General features: G+C 41.2%; 1 protein-coding gene across 11 annotated transcripts in view; it reads left to right on the forward strand.

Moving 5' to 3' along the window:
- Window positions 1-23780, forward strand: part of wrn (WRN RecQ like helicase) — a 109834-nt gene that overhangs the window by 18281 nt on the left and 67773 nt on the right. For all 11 annotated transcript variants that reach the window (XR_005941741.1, XR_005941736.1, XR_005941733.1 and 8 more), the window contains 9 exons: window positions 1525-1636; window positions 3579-4023; window positions 5810-5887; window positions 11507-11651; window positions 11955-12030; window positions 14199-14266; window positions 15961-16069; window positions 21520-21588; window positions 23049-23131. Coding sequence is in view for 6 of the 11 variants with exons in the window: in XM_041177660.1 (XP_041033594.1) it covers window positions 1525-1636; window positions 3579-4023; window positions 5810-5887; window positions 11507-11651; window positions 11955-12030; window positions 14199-14266; window positions 15961-16069; window positions 21520-21588; window positions 23049-23131 (1185 nt within the window). In the remaining 5 variants the exon portion in view is untranslated. The remainder of the gene's footprint in view (window positions 1-1524; window positions 1637-3578; window positions 4024-5809; window positions 5888-11506; window positions 11652-11954; window positions 12031-14198; window positions 14267-15960; window positions 16070-21519; window positions 21589-23048; window positions 23132-23780) is intronic.

Raw genomic sequence — 23780 nt, forward strand, 5'->3', positions numbered from 1 at the left:
CACCTGATTCCACAAAGCTTGTCCACCATCTACAAGGCACAAATCAAGAGTGTGTTGGAATATTCTCCACTTGCCTGGATAAGTGCAGCTCCAGCAACACAATCCAGGACAAAGCTGTTCAATTGATTGGCACTCCTTCCAAAAACATTCAGCCCCTCCACCACTGATGAACAGTGGCAGCAATGTGTACCATCCCCAAGGTGCACTGCAGGAACTCCCCAAGGCTCCCTAGGCAGCACCTTCTAAACCCACAACCACGACCATTTAGACAGAAAAGGGCAGCAGACACACGGGAACGCCACCACCTGAAAGTTCCCGCCCAAGCCACTCACCGTCCTGACTTGGATCTAATTGCCTTTGCTGTCGCTGGGTCAAAATCATGGAACCCCCTCCCTAACAGCACTGGGTGTACCTACACCACGTGGACTGCAGCAGTTCAAGAAGGCAGCTCACCACCACCTTCTCAAGGGCAATATATGGTGGCCTAGCCAGCGTTGTTCACATCCTGTAAATGAATTTTAAAAAATAAATAAAAAACCTGTTCCCACCCTCTAAGTACTACTGTTTCTCTGGCTGGTTAGCATGAGAGAGCAGTGAAGGGTGATTATCTCTTTCATTGGAAACCATCTGGACTCCATTCCTAAGGTGCTGTTCACGTGGAAACACCACCCCCGCAATAGTGCTGTTTACATGCAGAATTCTCGAGGTCCGCATACATAACCTATTAATCTAGCAGTGTTTTGGAATGCCACTAGGTGATTCCGTTGTTCTGTCCCAAACAGGGTACAGTTACGTTCAGTAAATGGGAAAGCCATGTGGGGAACTGAGGCATCAGAGCACTGTGGTACAGAGCAGTAGGACTTGGGTTTATGCTGATGCTACTCGCTGCTGAGTTCTCAGTGGAGTCACCAAATGGAGGTTTTGCATTTCTCTTGGAGAAATAGAAAATGGCCACCATGGACAATACTGGTCTTGCACACCTTTTAACAGTTGGCTTCAGCATGTCAGTTTCAGAGGCCAGGATAGTGTTTAGTGCAGGAAATAATTGGAAATGAGAAAGGAGAAAATCCAAAAGACCATGTAAAAACTTAAGCCCACGGTGCACGTGCAATACGTTGATGCATCAATTTTGTCTTCATCTGCTACCTACCCACTGGATTCAGGCACCCAGTAGCAAGTGTACCCCTCCATCTAAAGTGGGGCTTTAATTAGAAAGAATTGCTTTTTTGTGAATTAATAGTGCCTTTAGCACTGTGGGATTCCCAAATTAACAGCAGTTTGAATTCTGATCATCCACTGAGCCCTGCACAGGTATTTTAACATCTGAAACGGACACTCTCCCACACTGCCATGTGAAAGATCAAAGGAGCTAATTTTTGTTGCTTTGATGTTCCCACTTCTTTCCCAAGAATAAGGGTATTAGATTAGAATGACCATTGTGCCTAATGTTGACAGGCAAAAACAAGCTGGACATATGGGTGTAATATCTGCCAACTGATAATTTTTTACCTTGTGTGTTTTCAGACCCGAATCTGCCTCCTTCTCTTGATTTAAGGTCTAACTTGACCTCTGTTGCCTGTGAGATGCAGAAACTAGCAGAGTTGGTTCCTGATTCCTTCATTAGTGGTGTGCAGAGGTTAGTGATGAGTAGCCAATTGGATGCTGCATATGAGGATCTGCTAATCATAGTGCTGTCATCCTTGCACCTAAACAAAAATAAGTGCCTGCTTTAGCCAGTCTTTCAGATTGGGCCTCAGCTTCTGTTGTCTTGTCTTTCAGTAGTCTAATGGATGTTCCACAAGTAAGCATTTAGTTTTACAGTTAGGAACAGGGGTGCTGACTACGTGCCCTGCAGACTTTGTGCAGCCTGCAGCCCTTACCGGTTTTTTGTACCATATTATGATTGGAGTCATGAATCCCTCCTCCTCCGAGGCAGCAATGACACCTGTGGAGCAGAGACTCTACTGGGACAGTCCTGGGCTTGGCTCCGAGACCCCATGACAGGCACCCACGTTTTGTTCTTGCTGTGGGTTTGGAGGGTGTGCCCTAAGGAAATGCACTCCAAAGTCCCTATAACTGTCTCCATCAGAGACTGCAAAGTGTTTGTGAGGAAAAAAAGAACTCCTTCCCTCCCCTCTGTTCTCTCAACAACCCCCCCACCTCATCTCTTCACAGCCCCCCTCATCTCTCCACCCTCCTCTCTCATGTGGCCCAATGAAAATTTTCAATATCCCAATTGGGTAATCTAGTGAATACCACTGAGCTCTGGAAAACCTACCTTTTCTATGCTCAGTATTTACCTCTGCAATTGCTCCACTAACAGTAATCTTAGTAGATTTCATGTAGCCTTGTACTGGGTTATCTATTTGTAAATAGTATAGAAACAAGAGGATAACTTGAATTTATATAGTGCTTTTTATCACCACAGGACGTTCCAAAGCACTTTACAGCTAGTGAAGTACTTTTGAATTGTAGCCACTGTTATAATGTAGGAAACATGGCATCCAATTTGCACACAGCAAGCTTCCACAAACAGCAATATGAACATGACCAGACGATCTTGTTTTTTGTGATGCTGGTTGAGAGGTCAATATTGACTAGGACACTGGTGATGTCTCCCATGCTATTCTTCAAAATAGCACCTGCGATCTGTTATATTCACCTGAGAGGGCAGAAGGGGCAGGGTGGGCTTGGCTTAATGTCTCATCCACAATGCCTCACTTCAGCACTGCATTGGATTTGCAGCTTTGAATTTTGTGCTCAAGGCCTGAAGTGGGGCTTGAACCTGAAACCTTGTGACTCAGAGTCGACAGTGCTACTAGCTGAGCTATGGCTCACTCTCATGGTAAATGGCAAATGTTATTACAAGAGCCACTAATAGTGAGTTTGCTTAAAAACAAATAGTAGTTTCAAGCATAAGCAACAGCAAATCCTGAAATTATAATATTTATTTAATGTAGTATGAAGAGAATATCTGCATTAAGTTAATTATCTTCAGTGAAAATGCTTTCAGATGTAGTTTAAATGTTGCTGCCAGGCTGACAAGATGTTTGCACTGCAAATTCCATTAATCCCCAAACATTTTTCAGAAGACTAGTTAAAACCTCGAGCTCTCTGAAGCTGCTGCTTTTAGCTCCATAAATGTTGAAAGCCAATATTTTCTGGCTATTCACGGATGTTTTGTTTCCCATACAAATTGCCCATACTCACTGTGGACTTTCACGTGAATGGCCACATGGACAAGGCATTTGTGGAGGTCTGTTATCAGAAAACACAAGTTTTTAAAAAGTGCATGTATAATTTTGGCATGACAGAAAATAATTTCAGAGTTAAAATCGCTAAATGTTTATACTTAATGTTTTATCTCTGGATAATCAACTCCCTCAAAAGATTAGATAACATGGGGACAGTCCACTTGAGTGAAAATTATCCACAGTTCATTGGAAGGACCAGGGCATTTTTCCTATGTCTTTATCCAGACAGCAATGCTATAGAATTGATGCAGATTACAGACACTCGTTAGCATTTACATTTGACTTTAGTATGCCACGTACTAATACTTGTTTTTTTTTGATCAGAGCTACGAATATCTTGAGTGTCATTTCTGAAAATGTTTCTTCTTTGAAGACTATTTTGCTTGAATCGACACCTGGAACTATTGTAGAGTTGGGGAAAGAAGCAAAATCTGAATTGCATACAGACAATCAAGCTGCAAATGATCAGTCTGAAAATAGTTTAGAAGATGTCCACAATACAAGTGGGAGCTACCAAGAAGTAGAGCAAGAGAGTAATTTGACTGACTCACCATTGGATCCACATAATAGTAGTGTAGCTTGTGTGACATACTCAAAACCCCAGGGGATTGACAAAAATGAGAGTGATGTTTGTGCAGAAAGCAATCAGAATAAGCATGAGGATTACCTGATGTCTTTACCCATATCTGAATATGAGCTCCAGATGTTAGAGCAGCAGGCAGAAGCAGAAGATGCAGTGGAAAATGCTATTTCCTCTTTGCCAATCAAGGTAAAATGTCATGCAGTTATATCTTTGAACATTAATTGCACTGCCTTTAGTACGATAAAATTCTCTTGACAGTGAACCAATTTATAATGAAGCAAAAATAGAAAATGCTGGCCCAAGCTGGGAGTACATCACATTGAGTTGGTAATGGAGTAAGTTGGAAACAGAGTAGGAGTAAGGACTTCTGAAAATGGAAATTTGGTGAGAGTAGGAATGCACTGTGTGGACATGGAATACAGATGGTGTTTTTTTGTGGACCTGAAATGCAAGCTTAGAATTATCAACTTGTGTAACTGTAAGTCAGGTTGGCAGTTATCTGCCAGTCAACTGAATGTTGGTGACCAGCCAAGCATTAATTAGATATTGTGCAGTTGGGGGCTGCCTGACTAGTTGGAACTGGTTTGTGCCTGAGGAGGAGATAATTGAGAGTTCCCACTGAGCACATCGCCAGGTAAACTGGTAACAATTCCTGCAAGATCTGGCAGTTAACAAACACCTGAGGTTAATTTGAGCAAAACGTCTATGGCAAGAACCACCAATTGACGTTGCGCAAGCTCAGGATTTGAGAAGGAGATGGAGGCAATTTAACATGTTATGGTAGAAGAGCATTTTATGAAGTGAGAGTTTGAGAGGATAGTCACTCTGATGACAGATAAGGAACAGGCAGCAGAGGAGGAAGGTTTGACGACCGTCCGCAGAGGAGGAAGGTTTGACGACCGTCCGCAGGGAAAGAAGGGACAGAGTGAACCCCGCGAAACTTATGCTCTGAAGCATATTTGAAGCTCTGGCTTTCTTTAGTGAAAATGTGAATTCTGGATAGGGCTGTCAAATAAATATTAGTGACACCAACTGATGGTTCGGCAGAGGGAAGAGATTAGCCTAACAGTAAGAAATGCAGTAGTGATAATGATTCGATAGTTAGACGGCTGACTTGACCTTTTGCACCAAACGTTCAGCAGTATACAATTTGTCTGTATAGAAACTTGGTTAGGCTATATTTGCAGTACTGTGTATAGTTTTGGTCTCCATATTATAAGGATATAGAGGCACTGGAGAAGGTGCAAACAAGATTTACAAGAGCGATACTGGAACTGAGGTGATATAGCTAACAGAAAAGATTGGACAGTTTGGGGCTTTTTTCTTGAGGAAAGAGAATGCTGAGTGTAACATAATGAGGGCTTTAAAATTATGACGGTATTTGGTTGGGTAGATGTAGAGAAGATATTTCCACTTATGAGGAAGACCAGAGTTAGGGGCCATAAATATAAAGATAGTTGCCAATAAATCCAATGAGGAATTCAGGCAAGACTACTTTATCCAGAGAATGGTTAGATGTGGAACTTGCTGCCATAGGGAGTGATTGAGGCAAATAGCATAGATGCATTTAAAGGGATGCTAGAGGAATAGAAGGGCAGACTGAAGGGGTTAGATGATGGACGGTGAAGGAGGCTTATGTGGAGCTTGAGCCAGTTGGACTGAGTGGCCTGTTTCTGTATGTATATTATGTCCGTGTCTCAATCAGGAAAGCTACTTTGTCCTGGTTGTGTCATGTTTCTTGAGTGTTGTGTGGCTGCACCCATCTAAGTGAGTGGTGAGCATTTCATCCTCTTTCTGACTTGGGCCTTGTGGATGATGGAAAAGCTTTGAGAACAGGTCAGTTATTGCAGAATAGCCCAGCTTCAGCCCTGTTCTTACTGCCACGTCTTTTATATAACTGGTCAGTGCTAATCCCAACATGTTGATAGTGCGGGATAAAACTATTTTCATTTCATGTTTTGCAATTCCGCAGGCACCTAATGCTGATGAAGAAGCAGATCTCTCTTATGTGATTGAAAGTGATGAGGAGCTAGAGAATGAAATGCTCAAGGTAAGGTCAAAAAGTGGAGGATTGTGTCAGATTATGTTGAAATGTAGAATGAAGGCATGGCAACAGTAACAACAAAATATAACTTGACCAACCCTACTCAACAGCAATCTCCTGTTTTGGTAAAGATAGCACAATAACTCAGGTCATTGAAACCTCAGTGGCCACCTGTCAGCTAAACTATTTGTCTCATTTGTCCAAGCTCAGTTCTTTCCTCTTTGGAATTCTCTTGGAAACATTGAGGAAGTGACGTATTTTATTAAGGGGAAATAAAAGTGGAAACTCTAATCACATGCGTCTTCCTTCAGGCTCGGGTGATGCTAGAAGTTTGTGTCTGCTGAGCAGGCTCCAACTTGCCCCACCAAAGTCATTCCTTCAATGGCCAGTAGCAATGACATTAATAATAGTAGAAAGTCTGTGGGCCTTACCATTACCATTTGGTACCTATTGTTACATTTAGAAAGTGTACCTTCTCATCGTTGAAATATGTGAAAACATGTCGGATCAATGGAGTTATAACATTAGAGAAAATTACAAAATTTTCTGGTGCAGAGACACCATTTGGCCCCTCATGCCTGTGCCAGCTTTCTTGAAAGAGGTATTCAATTAAAATCTCCTCATTATTCATAAGAGAGTCACTCTTTAAAATATCTTGTTTGGCTGTGACTGTGGAATGAAGATAATCATCAATAAAGATATAGACTTTTTTTTTCCCCTGCTTTGAAAGGCTGTTTATTTTGCATCCTATGCTTTCTTTAGCTTTGATGCTGCTGCTGTGCCAGGAGTTAATATGGCTGGCTCCAGTCACCTTTTATCAGTCTTACTTTGTAATGAAGCCTAACTTTTTAATATGCATTCTTAACACTTGGATTACACGAAGCTCCATTGTTATTCCTTAGTTACTCAGCTGACTGACCAAGGATCACTGCTAGAGCACAAAGTAAATTGTGCTCCTATTTTTCAAAACTTTTTAAAATGAGCAGTATAACTCATGCACTTTCTGTTCACACCAGTATATTAAGGGTGCTGTCAGGTTTAAATGAATCCACAAGCCTGACGCAGCTTTGCTGTATCTTCCAGTTTTGCAGAATTGGTGGTGTCTGTAAAGCTTTTCCTTGCCTAGCTATTGAACAGCCGTAACGGGTAAGCACATCCGAGCAAACTGGGGTAACCCCAGTAATTTGAGATTACAGTTGTAGGTAATTTCGGTATTCAGGAGGGAAAGCATTGCAATTCAGAACTGAATTTACAAGCAGCTCATTTACAGATACCCACTAGATGGCACCCAAGTAAAAGTTATACATAGGGGCAGAACTGCAATGCAGAAGTCATTTTCCCTTGGGTATTGATGCAGTGGTATTCTAACTGAACTGGCAGCCAAGTTTTCCCATGTAGTGTTTTTGGATATAGTGAAGGATTCCCATCAGAATGTGGAAACTTGAATTAGGCTGCTTCACCTGGCCACTGGCACAGATGGCTCACTAGCAGGCCTTATAGAGAACTCTTCAAGGAAGGGTGTTAACTGCAGTCTCCCTGCAGAGTAGACTGTTTCCTTCCACAATTCACAGCTGAACACAGGCAAAGAAAACAAATTGCCATTGAGTCAGAATTTTAATTGTGCTACACAGCTGTACCCAGCTACCTGAGATGGTGTGGAGGGTGGGGTGGTGGAGAGGGGATGGGGGAAAGCTCAGCTCGTAAAAGGAGTCATTGAAACTTATAGCAGAGAAGGATGGCCATCAACTCATTGTGTACTTGCATATCTTTGCTGGAGGCGGGAGCTGTATAGACCGGGTGGGTTGCACATCAGCAAGGCTGGGACTATTGTCTTCAAGGAGCAGTTTGTTGCTGCTGTCAGGAAGAGTTTAAATTAACTTGGCAGGGAGATAAGAACCAGGATGTAGCATTAGATGGACAAAGGATTGGGAGAGACAGCACTAGAGTAAGAAATAGTAAGGTAATAGATGGGTTCAGATGATGAGAAAATACTCTAAGATCTAATTCAGGTTCACAGTGCATGTATGTAAATGCATGGAGAGTTATAAATAAGGTTGATGAGCTGCAGGTGCAAATACCCCAAGGGAGTATGATGTCATGGTGTTAATAGAGATCTGGCTAAAAAAGAGGCAGGGCTGGGTAATAAATATCCCTGGATACAAGCTGTTCAGGAATGATAAGGAATAAAAGAAGGGTGGCAAGATTGATTGAGGGAATGTTACAGAGAAGATGTCCCAGAGCTGTCAAGGACAGAATCTATTTGGTGAGAACTAAGAACGATAGAGGTGTCATTACCTGACAAGGTGTATTCTGTAGGCCACCAACTAGTGGGCAAGATATAGAAGAGGAAGTTTACAAGGAAATTAGAGAGAGGTGCACAAACTATAGAGTAGTGATAATGGGGCCTTTAATATATCCTAATATAAACTGGGATAGCAATAGTGTAAAGGGCAGAGATGGGGAAGAGTTTCTGAAGTGTTCAAGAGAATTTTCTTGATCAATACATTTCCAATCCAATGAGGAAGGAGACTTTGCTGTATATAGTTCTGGGGATTGACGCGGGCCAAGTAGATCAAGTGTTAGTAGGGGAGTATTTAGGGAATAGTGACCATAGTAATATATGGTTAAGATTAGCAATAGAAAAAGGGTGCATTCCAGTGTTGAAATACTTAACTGGAGGAGGGTCTGGTTCGACCTCAACTGGATATTGTGTCCAATTTTGGAGGTCTGGACAAAGTAGATAGGGAGAAACTGTTTCCACGTGAAAGGAGTGAGAACGAGAGGGCACGGATTTAAAGTAATTGGCAAAAGAAGCTGAAGTGATATGAAGGAAAGATTTTTTTACGCAGCATGTAGTTAGGGTGTGGAATACACCTCCTCAGAGCGTGGTGAGGGCAAATCCAATAGAAGCGTTTTAAAAGAAATTAAACTGATATATGAAAAGGAAGAACATGCAGCACTGCGGGAAGAAGGCAGGAAAATGGCAGTAAGGGAATTGCTCTTTCGAAGAGTTGGTGAGACGTGATGGGCCAAATGACCACCTCCTACTCTGTAACAATTCTGTAATTCTGTGAATTCTGGACACCTCGCTTTACGAAAGATGTGAAGGCATTAGAGAGTGCAGAAAATATTTACGAGAATGTGTCGGGGGATGAGGGACTTCAGTTAGGAGGATAGATTAGAGAAGCTGGGGTTGTTCCCTTGGAGAAGAGACGGATGAGAGGAGATTTGAGAGAGATGTTCAAAATCATGGGGTTGATGGAGAGAAGCTGTTCCCTTTGAAGAGGTCAAGAACCAGAGGACACAGGTTTAAGGTGATTAGCAAAAGAACCAAAGGTGACCTGAGAATTTTTTTAATGCAGTGAGTGGTTAGGATCTGGACTACACTGCCTAAGAGTGAGGCACAGGCAGATGCAATTGTGGCTTTCAAAAGGGAATTGGATAAGCACTTCTTTTAATGTTAAGACAACCTGCTAAATTGAACATTATAAAACTATTGTAAGGTAACAAAAGTCAGTTCCGAGAATACAGGAAAATGTATAAATTATTATATCAACGAGATTCTTTTTTGGCTTGCTCTGATCCATTCGAAATAGTCCCAGTATCTCAAATCTATCCTCATAATTATAACTTATAATCCCAAGTATTATAAGACCATAAGACGTAGGATCAGAAGTAGGCCATTCAGCCCATTGAGTCTGCTCCGCCATTCAATAAGATCACGGCTGATTTGATGATCCTCAGCTCCACTTCCTGCCTTTTCCTCATAACCAGTGACTCTCCTACAGATTAAAAATTTATCTATCTCAGCCTTGAATATACTTAATGACCCAAACCCTACAGTCCTCTGTGGTAAAGAATTCCAGAGATTGACTACCCTCTGAGAGAAGAAATTCTTCATCTCTGTCTTAAATGGGCCACTCCTTACTCTGAGATTGTGCCCTCTGGTCCTAGATTCTCCCACGAGGGGAAACAACCTCTCAGCATCTACTCTGCCAAGCCCCCTAAGAACCTTGTATGTCTTAATAAGATCACCTCTCATTCTTCTAAACTCCAACGAGTACAGGCCCAACCTACTCAACCTCCCCTCATAAGAAAATCCCTCCATACCCGGGGTCAACCTAGTGAACCTTCTCTGCACCGACTCAAATACCAGTATATCTTTCCTTAGATCAGGGGATCAAAACTGTTCACAGTATTCTAGGTGTGGTCTAACTAGTGCTTTGTATAGTTTTAGCAAGACTTCCCTACTTTTATACTCCATTCCCTTTGAAATAAAGGCCAGCATTCCATTTGCCTCCCCTATTACCTGCTGGACTTGTTTGCGATCTTTTTGTGATTCATGCACGAGGACCCCTAAATCCCTCTGGTGAATCTATGTTTCATAATTTTCAATGGCACTTTCGTCCCCTTTGTAATAGAATTTCCAAAGCTGTAACATTTTACTTTTCTGATGTTCTGCTAATTGCAATTCATTATACTATATGTGAAGTTTTAGAGAAATTATGATATATACATGCAAGTAGATTCTTTCCTAACTAGGGTCTTGCAAAAACAAATTTATTGCCCATGAACTTTAAGACCTGGGTAGCGCACATAAGCATCAATGATAATCAAATTATATACTGCTGCCTCATTACTATAATTGTGTCTTCCTGAAATTGTGGATGCACCGTAGTTCAAAGTAAAATGATAGGAAGGTCTCTCATTCATTAAGGCACATTAGATCTCCAACCATATACCTATGAATTGTAGAATTCAATGGGAGGAGATGTGAGCAATGGCAGCGTTGCATTTTTGGTTTGACCAACACATTCATCTATGGTAACATGGATTTTAAGAACTGTACTGTGAGAAGATACCTTAATTTCAGCCTAGCTCACTGCTACAACTCTATTTAAAAGAGGATGGCATGATAAAATTACAGCTTCATCCCCATTGTGGAAATTGTCACTGGTGACATTATCTTAGGGGAGAGGGGTATTACTGTTCTTCAGATAAGGCGTTAAACTGGAGCCCTTTCTATTCTGGAAATTCAGATGAAGAAGAGCAAGAATTCTTCTGTTGTCCTGCCTGAAATTCATTTCTTAATCAATATCATGCAAGTTGCTGCCTGGTCCATTACAAAGCAACAATAGCAACCGCACTTGAAAGCATTCATTGTATGCAAAGCATTTTGGGATGTCTCTGAGAGAATTATAATCTTACATAAATGCAAGAACGTCTTTTTATTTATTATCTTCCAAAAACAAACTTATATACATGAACTTTTAAAAACTTATAGTATGTATAAGCATAAAATGATTTCAGGTTAGACATATTTTCAATGCAGAATTATTTAATGGGATTGTGCCATGCCTTGATTGTATTATTTTTCCCTCCTGCTCTGGGGCCTTCAGAATATGCTAACTGATGAGAACACCCCATGAAAAGAAAAATATGTAAATGCTTGCTCAAAGAAATGATCATAAGTAGCAATGAGCTGAATTACCAGTTAGACTATTTTGATGGAGGTATTTGAGGGAAGAATATCAGTCAGGCCAACTCATTACGTGAAAAAAAGCCATTAAGTTAATTAAACTTGGGCTTTCTGTTTGTTTTGCCTCTGACCCGCTTACCGTCCAGGCACTGCAGGATTTGGACAACTGTTCTGGAATGGAGACTCAAGAATCTCTCAAGGATTTATCTGACCAGTTTGATGCATCAGAGAAATTTTGTGGGGTGGAGGATGAAGAAGATGAAAGCATCAAGGAAGAGGAGGACAAGTGGGGTAAATTGGCTTAAAAAGTTGGTTGGAACTAAATGTCGATAGAACTTGCAACACTTGTATTGTATTGTATGCTTTTGTATTAAAAATATCCAATATATAATATCCTTTTGTGTTATCAGTTTTCCATGGTGCTTCTCCTTCCCCCAAACTGCCCCCAAATGTTTGCCCTCTCATCATCAAATCAGCCCAATTAAGTAATTTCAATTATGTGCATTTATATAATAAATTTGCACTTTTCTGTAATCAAAATATTCAGGGCGTGTTGCAGTTATATACCTGTGTGTTTTGTTATTTTTGATCTAGATGCTTCAATACCTGAGCCAAATGCAAAACAGATCAAGTGCCTGAAGACTTATTTTGGACATTCTAATTTTAAACCGTAGGTTTTATTTTTCCAAAGCATTTGGGTCATTTGGCATGAATTAATAGTAGAAGCCACATATAAATAACACACTTCAGCCTTTCTGTTTTCTCCTCTGCTAATGCCTCCCAGCTTTTTTTCTCCATTACTAATCGTCTCTTTAAAACGTTCTCTTTTCTTTCCCTGTCCTCGCTTCCAACATAAGTGCAAGGAACTCATGGACTTTGTTGTCATGAAGATTGAGAGTGATACCACTATTCAGCTGCCTTTACTGCTCCCTTTCCTGTTGCCCTGGTTCTGAACCCATCTATTCCTTTAGTTTCCCCCCTGCCTCTCCTCCTGCTATCCCAAGCTATTTTTACCTCCAATCCTACCTCCTCTGCCTTGACTAAAATATCCAATATATAATATCCTTTTTGTGTTATCAGTTTTCCTTGGTGCATTTCCTCCCCACAACTGTCCCCAAATATTTGCCCTTTCATTATCGAATCAGCCCAATTAAGTAATTTCAATTATGTGCATTTATATAATAACTTTGCACCTTTCTGTAATCAAAATATTCAGGGTGTGTTGCAGTTATATACCCGTGTGTATTGTTATTTTTGATCTAGATGCTTCAATACCTGAGCCAAATGCAAAACAAATCAAGTGCCTGAAGACTTATTTTGGACATTCTAATTTCTAATAATCGCACTAAATTACTGACTACGCTGCTTTCCTTCTTAGCCCCAATGCCAGCTGACTTTGTAAATAGTTCCCTCTCCTCAGACGCTGCCCTCGTCCATTTTAAATCTGTCATCATCATCACTCTTCAAAGAAATCACCTTGACCTCTCTGTCCTTGCAAATCAGCATTCTATCTTCAACCTATCTTTCAAGCCCTTGAACACATAGTTGCCATTCAGATGTGTGCTCACCTTTCCCAGAACTCCATATTTGAATCACTCCAATTGGGTTTCCATCCCTGCCACAGCACTGAAACAGTCTTAACCAAATAACATCCATTGTGATTGTGGTGAACTTCTTCCTTTGTTTTTTCCACTTCTCTGTAAGCTTTAAATAGTTGACCACATCAACCTCATCCAATCGTATTCCTGCATTGTCTAGCTTACTGGTAATGCCCTCGCTTTCACTCTCACCTATCTGATCATAACCAGAAGATCTCCAGCAACAGCTTATTTTCTTGCCCCTGAGGTGTTGCTTTTAGAGTCCCCTAAGATCCTCTTCCTCAACTTCATGTTGCCCCTTCCCTACGTCATCTGCAGATATGTGGTCAGCTTGCACATGTACAATAACCACACATAGCTGTACCTCTCCACCACCACCCTTTAACTTTCCCAATGCTATTGTGTTGTCCCACTGCTTCCCTGATGTCCAGTGTTGAGTGAACCCCTTTCCTTCAGCTATTTTTTAGGAAGAACAAATCCATTGTTTTCAATCCCTGCCATAAGCTACAAAGCCTTATCATTGACTGATTCTGTTCCCCATATCCTCTCCGTCACAAAGACTGCCTCTATTCACTTCAGTAACAACACCCGCACCTGTTCTACCACAGATCTTCTGCTGAAAGTCTGTCACTCCAATGCTCTCCTGGCCGGCTTCTCCACTGTATAAATGTTTCGGTCCACACAAAGCTGTGCTGCTCCATCGTACCCTGCTCACCCATCAGCCTTGTCCTTGCTGATCTATGTTGGCTCCTCAGAATTAAAATTCTCATCCTTATGCTTAAATCCCTTCGTGGCTTTGACCCTCCCTATTACTTTATACCCTTCAAACTCTACATCTCCCTACAAGCTCTCCATTCCTTTAATGTTGGCCTTCTGTACATCTTCCCACCTCTACCCTCCCGACATTTGCCTTCCATTTGCAGTGTGCTTTGAGCTGCCTTGGCTTTAGACTCTGAAATTACTTCTCTAAGCACCTTCACCTTCGCTTTCTTCTCCTCCTTAAGACTTGCCTTAAAACCCATTACTTTGAGCTTTTTGGTCATCCTAATATTTCTTTCTTTGGTTAAAGTTCATTTTCTTTTGATTACACCTGTGAAGTGCCTTGTACATTAAAAATGTTAGATAAATGCAACCTGTTGTAGTATGTGAAAAGGTGAAACTTGTTAGTAAATCAAACATAAAGTTCTAAGTGACATTTTGCAATGCCAGCTGAACTGACTGTCCCGTTCTTGAATCATAGGGTTCAGTGGAAAGTTATCTATTCAGTACTTCAGGAGAGAAGAGATAATCTTGTTGTTATGGCAACTGGTAAGTATTGGAAGTATGTGTTGTGGTGTAATATATTTTTAATTATTCTTTCAGGTATGGGTTTCACTGGCAAAGCCAGAATTTATTTATTTGTCTATCTATCTAGATGTATATCTATCTCTCTGTATGCATATATATCTCTATATGTATATTATATATACATTCATGGGATGTGGGCATCGATGGCTAGGCCAGCATTTATTGCCTCTGAAAACGGTAATTGTCGTTTCCCTTGGGAAGATGATGGGCTGGCTTCTTCAGCCACACTAGTCTGTGTGGTGAAGTTGCTCTCAAATTGCTTGTAACTCTTTCGAGTACAAACACGTTTCCATCTGTTCCTATTTAGATGAAGTTACATTGTTTCATAGTTTGCCATTGTGAGATTTGAACTCTTGATACTCTTTTGAGTAAACCTGTTTCCATCTGTTTCAGATGAAGTTACATTGTTTCATAGTTTGCCATTGTGAGATTTGAACTCTTGATCTTGGGGTTACAAACCCAGTACCATAACCACTTGGCTATTTAGGCCAAGCCTCAAATTGCTTGTATGCAGGAAATTTCAGGATTCTGACTCAGCCATAATAAAGGATCATTGATAATTGATAGCATGTGACTAAGAGGTGAACTTGGAGGCTGTGGTGTTCTCTTGCACCTGTTTCTATTGCCCTTCCAGAATGTGAAGGTCATGAGTTTGAGATGCTGCAGAAGCCTTGGTGAATTGTGTAGGTCGCCCTATAGGTAGTGCACAGTGCAGCCGTGATATGCCGGTGGTGGAGAGTGTGTATGCTTAAAACAGCGAATAAGGTGCCAGTCAAGCAGACTGTTTTATCCTGGATGGTGTCAAGCTTCTTGAGTGTTGTTACAGATGGACCCATACAGAAAAGTGGAGAGTAGTCCATCACTCTTATGACCTGTGCCTTATTGATGACAGAGAGGCTTATGGGAATCAGAAGGTGGACCACTCGCTGCACAATACCCAGCCTCTGACCTGCTCGATACTGAGTATAAGGAAGAGAGGAAGTTAAAATACAATATGCAGGTTTCACATATTTTGGTGTACAAAGAATGAAGCTACATACTGCAGACAGTAACTACATTTCGCTGCAGAAATGGTTTGGTGAATTACAGTTTTGAGTGATACAGGGGCAGATGTGGTCTGGTGGTGGCTGGCTGGGAGCTATGGTAGTTAAGAGTAGAATTAGACCTCTTTTTAAATTGTCTTCTTCCTCCACCTTTCCTTTCTTAACTTGCAATGCTAAAAACTAAGTGATAATTTACTTATTTTAATTTTAATAGCTCTGAGCAATATTTGAGCCTGTTACACTGACTGAAGACTGGGGATTCCTACTGTTTGTTGTTAGTCTGTTATTGATGCTAGAAAGTTCACTTGTGTAGACATTGAGCAAGAATAGGATCAGATTCATCTGCAATTTTACCCCATGTCCCTCCGCTCCACCAGTCCCCCGACTGTTGAATGCCCCACGGCAGGGCTCCTGACATTCACTGTTCATGAATAAAGGTAATTGGAGAAGGCGTCAGATGTCCCCTTCTGCTTGTGGAACTCTACCGCAGCATAATTAATAACTTAAAGGGGAAGAAAGAACTGATCACGATGTCTATGTACAGATCACTTACAACCTTTCTTACGTAATGCAATTTGAGAACCAAATTACTTATTTTTTTTTACTGAACAGGTTATGGTAAGAGTTTATGCTACCAGTTCCCAGCTATTTACACAGGAGGGGTTACCATAGTGATTTCTCCTCTCATCTCTTTGATGGAGGACCAAGTATTACAACTGAAGTAAGTCTATTTAACTATGTTCCCTTTTTTCTTTCTTTTTCCCTTCCCCTCTGCTGAAGCATTTCTTGCTGGGTAAAATTCCATAACTTCAGATGTTATCTGCCTAGTTCTTCTGAGACAACGAATATGAGTGGATTACTTGACTACATGGGAAATCACAGCCAAACCTGGTTTTGACTTCACCCGATATCCACACAGTTGCACTTCTAATAGGGTCTCTAATCGCAGTCGGTAGGAACCCTGGCCAGATTGTCCCCTTCCCAAATCCACAGTACTGGCACCCATTGTAGTGCCTCAGTTCAGATCAGCAATTGGTACAGAATGAGGCTCAAACAAAGGATATTACAGCATATAAAAATGATGGGCAGGAAAAGATCAGTCGGTCTATCAAGCCCAGGGCCAATAAGGAGAAAAAAAATTACTCTGGAAAATTCGTAGTCTAAATTCCTAAAAACTAGTCCAATAAATCACATGGACCAAGTGTTGTCTATAAAGACACTTACCTTCTACCTGACGCAAACCCTGCCACAGTTAAAAAATGGTCCAGCTCCCTTTGAAGGCAGTGCAGAGTCAGCACACACTGCACCAGCCAGCAATGTATTCCAGGGGTTTATGTCCCCTGGCTCACCACAACCTGTCAAAACTGGAATAATCTGTCAATCAGCATGCTAGACAGTAAAGTCCCGCCATTTACGGGAGTTACGTTCCCGTGAAACCTTGCAAACGGTGAAATTGCGAAAGAGGAACAGGCTTTTGAATGGGATTCAGTTGGATAAGTTCCAGCCATTCGATGGCAGCCTTGGTTTCGGCAGTTACGGTACTCTACAAAAAGCTGTGTTTCTCTTCGCTGAAACTGTCAGACGTATATACTCCTGTATACTCTACGTTTTTGATTTTTGTTGCTGATTTCCAGCACTGGCAGTTTTATTCACATTTAAAAATCACGGTCAATGAAAAAGAGAAAAACTGAGGGCTAGCGAGGAGTAAAATATATCTGGAAAGTTCCTGTCCGACCATCCGACACCCGCCGCCCCCCCCCCCACCCCCCACCCCCCCTCCAGGTCACTGAAATCAGCCAAGGTGGTCACATGAACCAAGGATTACAAGGATTTATAAAAACGCTTGCATTCCGTTTCATGTGATTTCAGTCCTCAGCAGGAAGTAGTCCAGTTCCCTCTGAAGGCATTTGGAGAGTCAGCTCTACCACACCAGCCCTGTATTATATTCCAGAGCCTCACTACTCTGAGAAAAGACAAATCACCTAATATCTAGTCTATTTCCTACTCTCTCATAGTACATTATCCAATCCCACACTTGAGCTGTGCTCACAGGGTGTACCTGTCAAAGAATCAGTGCAGTGAATTGGGCATTTCAAGTGTAGATACGCGAACATTGCTCACGCGATGGGCGATGTGTACAAAGCACGAGTAAGTGAAAACACGAACAAGGAAGTCACGGAAGGCGGAACTTTAGCCTATTGACTATTTTATTAACCTCTATTGGGTCACCTGTTAGCCTACACTGCTCTAGAGTGAATGCACATAGCTCTGAGTCTATCTGAGTAATTTATAAGCCAGGGATCATTCTCGTAGCTTTCCTGAAGCCCTTCCAATGTCACTATATCAAATGAGGGGCCAAAAATGGATGTAGTACTCCAGATACGAGCTAACCAGTGATTTGTATAATGACAGTCTGCATAATTCAGCCACTTACTCTTGTATTGATTTTGCAGAATGAAGTTTTCTGCTTTGGTAGAATATGATCGGTAATTCAGTCAGTAAAGTGCTTTTTGACAGAACGCGATTGTTCATTTGTTTCATATGTTTGAAATCAATTGCAAAGCAGAGAAATACAGAACAACAATACTTAACTGATTGAGCGGTAGCACTTCCACTTATGAGACAGGTGATTGTTGCTTAAACTCTGCTGCAGAAACGTGCATAGAAGTATTTAGCAGTTGAAACATGGAACCAGACCTAACAGACAGTCTGTCCATGTAAGCAAATTAGGGCTGAATACACATATCCACCGTGTTCCCACATCCCTTGATTTCCTTTTCCTTCAACCACCTATCCAATTTCATCTAATTTCTTGGCAGTGTTGCTGCCTCAATCACAAGCCCTGGAAGTGAATTGCGCAGCCTCTCAGCTCTGTTAAGAAGTTTCTCTTGCCCTCTGTTCTAAATCCTTAATCTTGTTTTCTGGGGACTTATTCCAGATTCCTCAACAATTGGAAAAGGCCTGCTTCCATTTCTGTCAATTTTAAACACACCACCTCAACCTGCGTTGTTTCAGTGAAAAAAGTCCAATTTTTCTAGTCTATCTTTGTGTTTGTATGTCAGGTAGCATCTTAGTGAATCTTCGCATAGCGTTCAAATGCTCAATATTCCTCCCATAGTTTGGTGTCCAGCACTGCATGCTGTGCGCTGTAACTGAGATCTTGTTAGGGTTTTATATAGGCTTCTTGTTATCTCTTTGCTTTCATAATCTTTACCTTTGGTGATGAAAACCCAGAATTCTTTTAGCTTTTTTAGTGGCCTTCTCAAATTTAGATGCTGCCTTTAATGTCTTCTGGACCTGCATCCTCAAATCACACTGCTCTTTTATACCACTGAGCTGACTTCCATTCAAAGCATAATTATTCAGCAGTATAATTAGAATGGTGAGACAAAACGAGGGACTTGCAGAAAACATTAGAATCAGGGGAGTGAAAAGTGCAAGTGAGTGACGTTTGGTGAGGGGAGGATGGTGAGGTCATGGAGAGATTTGAAATGAGGATAAGGAGTCAACACAAGTTAACAAGGATGTGGGGAGTGGTGTGGGTCAAGTCATGGGCAGCAGAGTTTCAAAAGAGTTTGTGGCGAGTGGGAGACCGGCAAGGAGGCAATGAGAATAATTAAAGCTAGAGGGAACTGAAACCTGGTGAAATGTTTCAATGGCAGAGGGGCTGAGGTAGGGCTGGAAGGAGGCAATGTCTAAGGATAAGATAAGTACTGTCAGTGACAGATGGAATGTGGGCTTTGATTCTCCAGAACGAAACTCCGAAGTTCCACATAACCTGATTCAGTACAATTGAGTAGATGGGGAAGGGCCCGTAGTCAACAGCAGGGGAGTACACTTTGTTGGGAGCCAAATAGCAATAACTTCAGTTTATATGGCTTCAGTGTTCAGGAGGAAATTGAGAATGCTTCACGAGTTGATGTCAGGTAAGCAGGCTGACAGCTTGGAGGTCACCATGGGTTCAAGAGAGGTGGTGCAGAGATAGGGCTGTGTGTATCAGCATACATATATTTTTAAAATTCATTAATGGGATTTGGGCATCGTTGGCTGGGCCAGTCTTTATTGCCCACCCCTTATTGCCCTTGAGAAGGTAGTAGTGAGCTGCCTTCTTGAACTGCTGCAATCCATGTGGTGTAGGTACACCCATAATGCTGTTAGGGACAGAGTTCCACAATTTTGACCCAGTGACAGTGAAGGAACGGCGATATATTTCCAACTCAGATCGGTAAGTGGCTCGGAGGGGAACTTCCAGGCAGTGGTGTTCCCATGTATCTGCTGCCCTTGTCCTTCTAGATGGTAATAGCCATGGGCTTGGAAGGTGCTGCCTGAGGAGCCTTGGTGAGTTCCTGCAGTGCGTCTTGTAGATGACACACACTGCTGCCACCATTTGTCTTTGGTGGAGGGAGTGAACGTTTGTGAAACGGATGCTGACCAAGTGGGCTGCTTTGCCCTGGATGGTGTCAAGCTTCTTGATTGTTGTTGGAATTGCATTCATCCAGGCAAGTGAAGCATATTAAATCACACTCTTGACTTGTGCCTTGTAGATGGTGGACTGGCTTTGGGGAGTCAGGAAGCGAGTTACTCTCCGCAGGATTCCTAGCCTCTGACTTGCTCTTGTAGCCACAGCATTTATATGGCTAGTCCGGTTCAGTTTCTGGTAATGGTGATTTCCAGGATAGTGGGGGATTCAGCGATGATAATGCAATTGGATGTCAAGAGGTGATGGTTAGATTCTCTTTTGTTAGAGATGGTCATTGCCTGGCACTTGTGTGGCGCGAATGTTACTTGCCATTTGGCAGCCCAAGCCTGAATATTGTCCAGGTCTTGCTGCATTTGGACATCGACTGATCTTGTGCTTGAAGATAATGTCCCCAAAGAACAGCCTGATAATGAGTAAGAGGAGGGAGTTGCAGTTAGATTGATCTGTTGGGGGACTCTGAGGGGCGAGGATGGGGGACTGAATAGAGAAATCATGTAGAGTAATGTGAGCTGTATTCCTTTTTAAAGTGCATGATAATGGTTTAAGAAATATTCAAAATGGCAGTCTTTTTCATGCTGAAGTGTGATAGTACATGCTTTATGACTTTTTTTCTGGTTTGCTCTCAAAGCATGTTATTGAAAGAAATGCAGCAGACTATCAAATCCTCTGGGAAATATGGTAATTTAGATGCTATGCTATTCCAAACGATTCCCACAAATTCTCACTTCTTCATTCACTCGAGTCAGACTATGCAGCTTCTTTGTAATTTAAACAAGTATCAACAAATACCAAATGCATCTTTATTAATATCCCATTGACATAATCATTAATGTTTGGTTTTTTTGTGTTGATTCTTTGTACTGCGGGGCAGATTTAGCAATAATGGGAACTGTGACTTGGTCCAAAAGCATAGAAGTGACTTGTTTGTTCAGGATCCTGCTGCCTCTGCCCCAACCCACACCAGATTCTATTTACCCATTACTCCTTTGCTTATTACCTACATTGGCACCTTGTCTGCCAGCGCCTTGATTTTGGTGGTCTAATTATTGTTTTCAAATCGTTCCATGGCCTCGCCCCTCACTATTCTAACCCTCTTCCACCTTCAAAGATATCTGTACTCCTCCAATTCTGGCATCCCTGATTTTCTTTGCTCCACCATTGGTGGCAGCGCCTTCAGCTGCACTCCTGTGAAGTGCCTTGAGGTGCTTTACTACTTTAAAGGCGCTATATAAATCCAAGTTGTTAATGGCACTGACCCTGCACAATGCCCAAATGAGAACAAAATTGCTTTATATACCCAATATGATGCCCTGACTAGAAATGTCACCAGTGCAAATTGTTTATATAGTTCCTGTTGATATCAGTTTTGGTCTATAGCGCCAGGAAAAGCAGCCTCAATTATATCATGCTTTTAAACCTATAAATCGGTGTTTCATAGAGGCACAGGTTAAAATGGAGTTGACCTTAATCCCAGGAGCATTTACGATCTCATTTGACAAGCATGTCAAGTTGTTTAGGTACGGGATTGCCATCAGAGGCATCATTGTATTACGACAGAGATATTAACTGCACCAGTTGTCAGCATTTGTCATCTACAGTCATTGCTTCTGCTTGATGATGTAACCAATTAAATAAACTGCATTAATGCAACAAAATGGCTCACTATCCCCGTATCTGATGTTCATTTGTAGCATGTCCAACGTGGCAGCTTGTTTCCTTGGTTCTTCGCAGTCGAAAAATCTTTCCCATGAACTGACAAAGTAAGTATGCTGCCAGTGAACTTTAATGTGCTCCTTGTGACAAACTAGAGAAAACAACACCAGCTAGTTTTTCTTTAATCCTTGGATGATGTGTGGAAATCTGAACAAAGTTTACAAAAATCTCCTGAAATGGCTCAGCCTTTTGATTTTGGAAAAAATAAGTTCTGTACAAGAACTCTATATTGCTGAGAAATTAAAATTATTGCCAAGTCTAACCTTTTATTAGTAAATTGACATCTAAGTTTTGAAGATATCAAAATGTTCAAAAAATTGCTATGTTTATGTAAATTTGTGATGTTAAGATGGCATTTGAGTAAATAATAATATTGAAGGAATGATAAGCTGATGCAATACGTTATAACCCTTAGAAGGTAAAACAGGAAAGATGCCATATGTTGCAGCGGCTTGTTTTCCCTTTAAACAAGATCTGCATGTATGTTACTTGTTGCTTTAAAATTAGTTCTGCATGAGTTCCTCGTAATTTGACTTGAGAAGAATCAAATGAACATGTTCCTTTTCAAAAAAGGCATTTGTCACACTTGTTCTAGTGAGCCACACACTTTGAATTTCCTACTTTGAAGAGCACCCAGCCAATTCATACCACGCTGTCGACACATGCTTGGTATCCATAAAAGGTGGCTGGTCGCCTCTCTGTAGTCAGGGAATAAACCGGCTTGCAGCTGTGATTTGAGTTAGACAATAATCAAAGCCCCTCTGGCATGTATGATGTATGCATTTCTTGGTTGTTATTTTCATTGTTTTGCAAACTTAATCACTGTTCCAAAACTCCCAAGATCCGTGTGAATTGAGCTTTTGTACAATGTTTACAAGAAAAGTTACCCTATTTCATTATGTAGAATTGTGAAATCTTGCAGCACACAAGGAAGCATTTGTCCCATCGTGCATTTGCTGGCTCTTTGAAAGAGCTAAGCAATTAGTCCCGCTCCACTGCTCTTTCTCCATAGCCCTGAAAAGTTTTCCTTCTCAACTTTTGAAAGTTACTACTGAATCATCTTCTGCCTCTCTTTCAGGCAGTGTATCCTAGATCATAATTCGCTGCATAAGACAAAATACTCCTCATCTCTCTTCTAGTACTTTTTCCAAATAGAAAAGAAAATGCTAGGAAATTCTCAATGTTTTTCTTTAAGTATTATGTTAATACTGTAGTGAAATAATGAGAAAAACTAGAATGAATGATAAACAAAACACTGCACTTGTAACCCCATAAAAATTCTGTCATCAAATGTATTTCAATGAAAAGTAGTATAAGGTGGGAGAGCGCTTCATCATGATGAAGAGTGTGTACGTTTGTTACAAAATTGTGAAATACCAGTAGAAATTCCAGAAAGCGTTTATAGGTTGATTGAAATAGGCTTTATGTGAATAGTAATTGTATTTGGGCTTCACATTATGGGGAAAGATTGTTGTAAAATGACTCCAAATTTTGTTTCAATCTTTAGGGGTCATTTCAAAGTTATTTACATGACTCCTGAATTCTGCTCGGGATCTATTTCGTTACTCAAGAGACTTGATGACAGTGTGGGTAGGTGCAACTTAATACCTTCCATGAGTTTTCAATGTGCACAACTACAATAGAAAAATCTAATTTTTAAGAAGTCTGATGGCTGTTCCATTGCATGCACTGCAGTTCAGATGCTTTAATCAAATCTGTTAAAGGTGCGTTGTGACTCGGCTTCAAATGCTGACCTATTGTCATGAGTGACTGATGCCTCTCTCCACACGAACTTTGGATTAAAGCTAAAATTTTGATTTCAGGCACCTATATTGGCAAATTTTTCACCTAATTATTGCAATAAGATAAAGGTCACAATCAACAATATTGAGTTCTGGAGTGCACTCCGGATACACTAAGCTGATGTATTTTCAAGTGATGGATGCTGATCTTTAATATTACTGTAGGGCGTCATTGAGAAGCTCCCTCCTGGGGATGCAAAGAGAATTTATTAAATAGAGCAGCCACCCTGAACCAATTTTGTGAACTTTCCATTGGTACTCCTAAGAGTGGAATTACTAAAGGTCTGGGAGCTTTTCTCTACCTGTCCTCTCATCCATGGAAGGACCATGGGATGGGAACAGAAGTAATCTGTCCTTTTGACCAGTAACTAATTTGCAGGATTGCTCACTGGTGAGAGTCAATCATTAAATATTGCACAAGTTGAAGCGGTTCAATA

The sequence above is a fragment of the Carcharodon carcharias genome, chromosome 1 (assembly GCF_017639515.1).
Source record: "Carcharodon carcharias isolate sCarCar2 chromosome 1, sCarCar2.pri, whole genome shotgun sequence".
NCBI lineage: Eukaryota > Metazoa > Chordata > Chondrichthyes > Lamniformes > Lamnidae > Carcharodon > Carcharodon carcharias.